Source organism: Pteropus vampyrus, unplaced genomic scaffold (assembly GCF_000151845.1).
Source record: "Pteropus vampyrus isolate Shadow unplaced genomic scaffold, Pvam_2.0 Scaffold424, whole genome shotgun sequence".
Classification (NCBI taxonomy): Eukaryota; Metazoa; Chordata; class Mammalia; order Chiroptera; family Pteropodidae; genus Pteropus; species Pteropus vampyrus.
In genome coordinates, this window is record NW_011889205.1 from 425,152 (window position 1) to 427,326 (window position 2,175).

Sequence of the window (2,175 nt, forward strand, 5' to 3'; positions counted from 1 at the left end):
TAGGATCTTTACATTACTGGAACTTGAAATTAACACTGGTTGATATTCAAAATTGAAACTGGCTTTCTTATTTCTAATAAGTTTTATGCCAGATTAATAGCAAAATTATACATATGATTGTGTTTAATACATGACATTCTATATCATATTATCTATATCCATAAGAATCTTTATCAGAACAGTTAGATTGGATATACATTATATATTATCCATGACTGACTGAATGATAAGATTTCATAAGACATTCAGGATTTAAGGATCTGGATGATTTTGAAAGAAAGAGAAAACAAATGAAGGTGACAAAGTTATTCTGCTCCTCCATTATACTTTCAAATGGCCATAAATGGTTAAGAAAACTTGGGGGTTCCTCCATTTTTCACATATAGAGTTGTATACACAAATAGTTTTCAACATTGGAACCATAACCATAAGTACGTATGTGAATGGAAAATTACATATAAATATACTACTATAACAATAATGGAAATTAATAGCTTCACGTGTATTCTGTGTCTTCAGGGGGTGAAGCTCAAATTGGTATTTTATAAAAGCTCTCCTGGGAACTCTAAGGTAACAATTGCTGTTTTAGGACGTATGTTCAAGGTCATACAGTGGTAAACTGGGAAGTAATTACTTTCTATCTCAATTTGTATCTAGAACTCTTTTTTTGCTAGATTTTTTGAACTATCAGTACAGATACTACTGTGAGCAGTTGTATCCATGATTATGATTATGTTATCTGATCGTATTGCTCCCCTAGGTCAGGATGTTGGAGGCTGTTTTCATTGCTGATCTTTGGAGGTATGGACGGTGAAAAGTGAAAGCTGACTGATTGATAAATAATCTATCTAACTATATGTGTGTATGAAAAGTAAAATGTTTAAGAAAAATATTGTTAACAATTGCTTCTGCCAATAAAGTTTTACTAGCATTGTCTGAAAACATCAGTTTCCGTGACATAAGAATAATTTAATTGAAATATTATAAAAAGTCTGTGAGTTTATGAATATAAATTGGAGTTTCTGGTTTATATCTTATTTTTTGTTTGACATTTGCTTCCGTTTTGAGATTATGCAGTTGAGTTACAGAATTTGAATCTACTAGAACAATATACTTTTACAGTTCTAGTTAACTCTAGCCTTATACCACTTGACGCTGTTGTAAAAGCCTCAGAATAACTTCCTTTTTAAATGTAGGTCATTAGATTTTTGTCATATGCTTATTTTTTGTAATATATATGTAATATATATGCTTAGCGGGTCTCCTTTCTTATACAACTTTCATTTCTAGTAATGGAAACATTTACTAATTATCAACAAATTATTCAGTTCTATTAACATAAAGTGATTCCATCTGGCTTCTTTTAAGTTAAGGTGTTGTAAAAAAAATAACTTTCATGTTTTTCTAATTTAACACACAATTATGAAAAGTAATAACCCGTGGGGTAGAAATGCATCTCTACAGTTTCAATAGGTGAACCTCTTCCAGTTATGTTATGACTATGCTGGCTTTCGGTTTTATCTTTCTGTGATTTTGAACACTGGCATTAGAAATACAGTACACATATTAGGAATAGTCGTGAAAACGGAAGTTTTCATCACAACTTCAACATCTTGTGTGATGCTTTAATTTTGTTTTCTGCCTAGGAAGATTTTCCTACGTAAGTTTTACTTCTCGTTAAAAGATAATTATTTCCATAACTTCGAACGGATATTAGCATCGCAGCTCTTAACTCTTAAGATTTATATAACTGCTAAACAGGCAAGAAAAAAGGGTCGCAAACCCTTCATGATAGCAAAATGATTCTCTACTAATGTTTAAATATTTCGGCGATTAATATACATCATTTTATTGTACCGACTCTAAATCGGCTTGCACTTTGATGCACCCAGTGAGGTAAGAAAGAGACACCGGTTCTCCTGCGTTTGCAAAATCGCCTTTTTTTCCAGGGACAATAAGTTAAAAGGCTTTTAAAACCCTCAAATGCATTGATTTTTGCGTTGGGCCTGCCTGGCAGCTGACAAGGGCATGCGCCCCCTGCCGCCCGTCCCCGTGATACTCACGCTGATCTTGGTCCCGTCGTTGTCCGGGTCTCGGTCGGGCACGAGCTCCACCTGCGGGAGAGGGAGGCGCGCGCTCAGGTGGGGACCCGGACGGTCCCAGCCAGGGCGCGCG

The 2,175-nt window shown here is 34.9% G+C and overlaps 1 protein-coding gene across 1 annotated transcript in view; it reads right to left on the reverse strand.

The window, feature by feature from the left end:
• The window catches only part of LOC105306142 (V-set and transmembrane domain-containing protein 2A), a 26,395-nt gene that overhangs the window by 21,547 nt on the left and 2,673 nt on the right, over nt 1–2,175 (reverse strand). Inside the window, exon 3 of the mRNA XM_011381047.1 lies at nt 2,064–2,114. Within this exon, the coding sequence (XP_011379349.1) occupies nt 2,064–2,114 (51 nt within the window). The remainder of the gene's footprint in view (nt 1–2,063; nt 2,115–2,175) is intronic.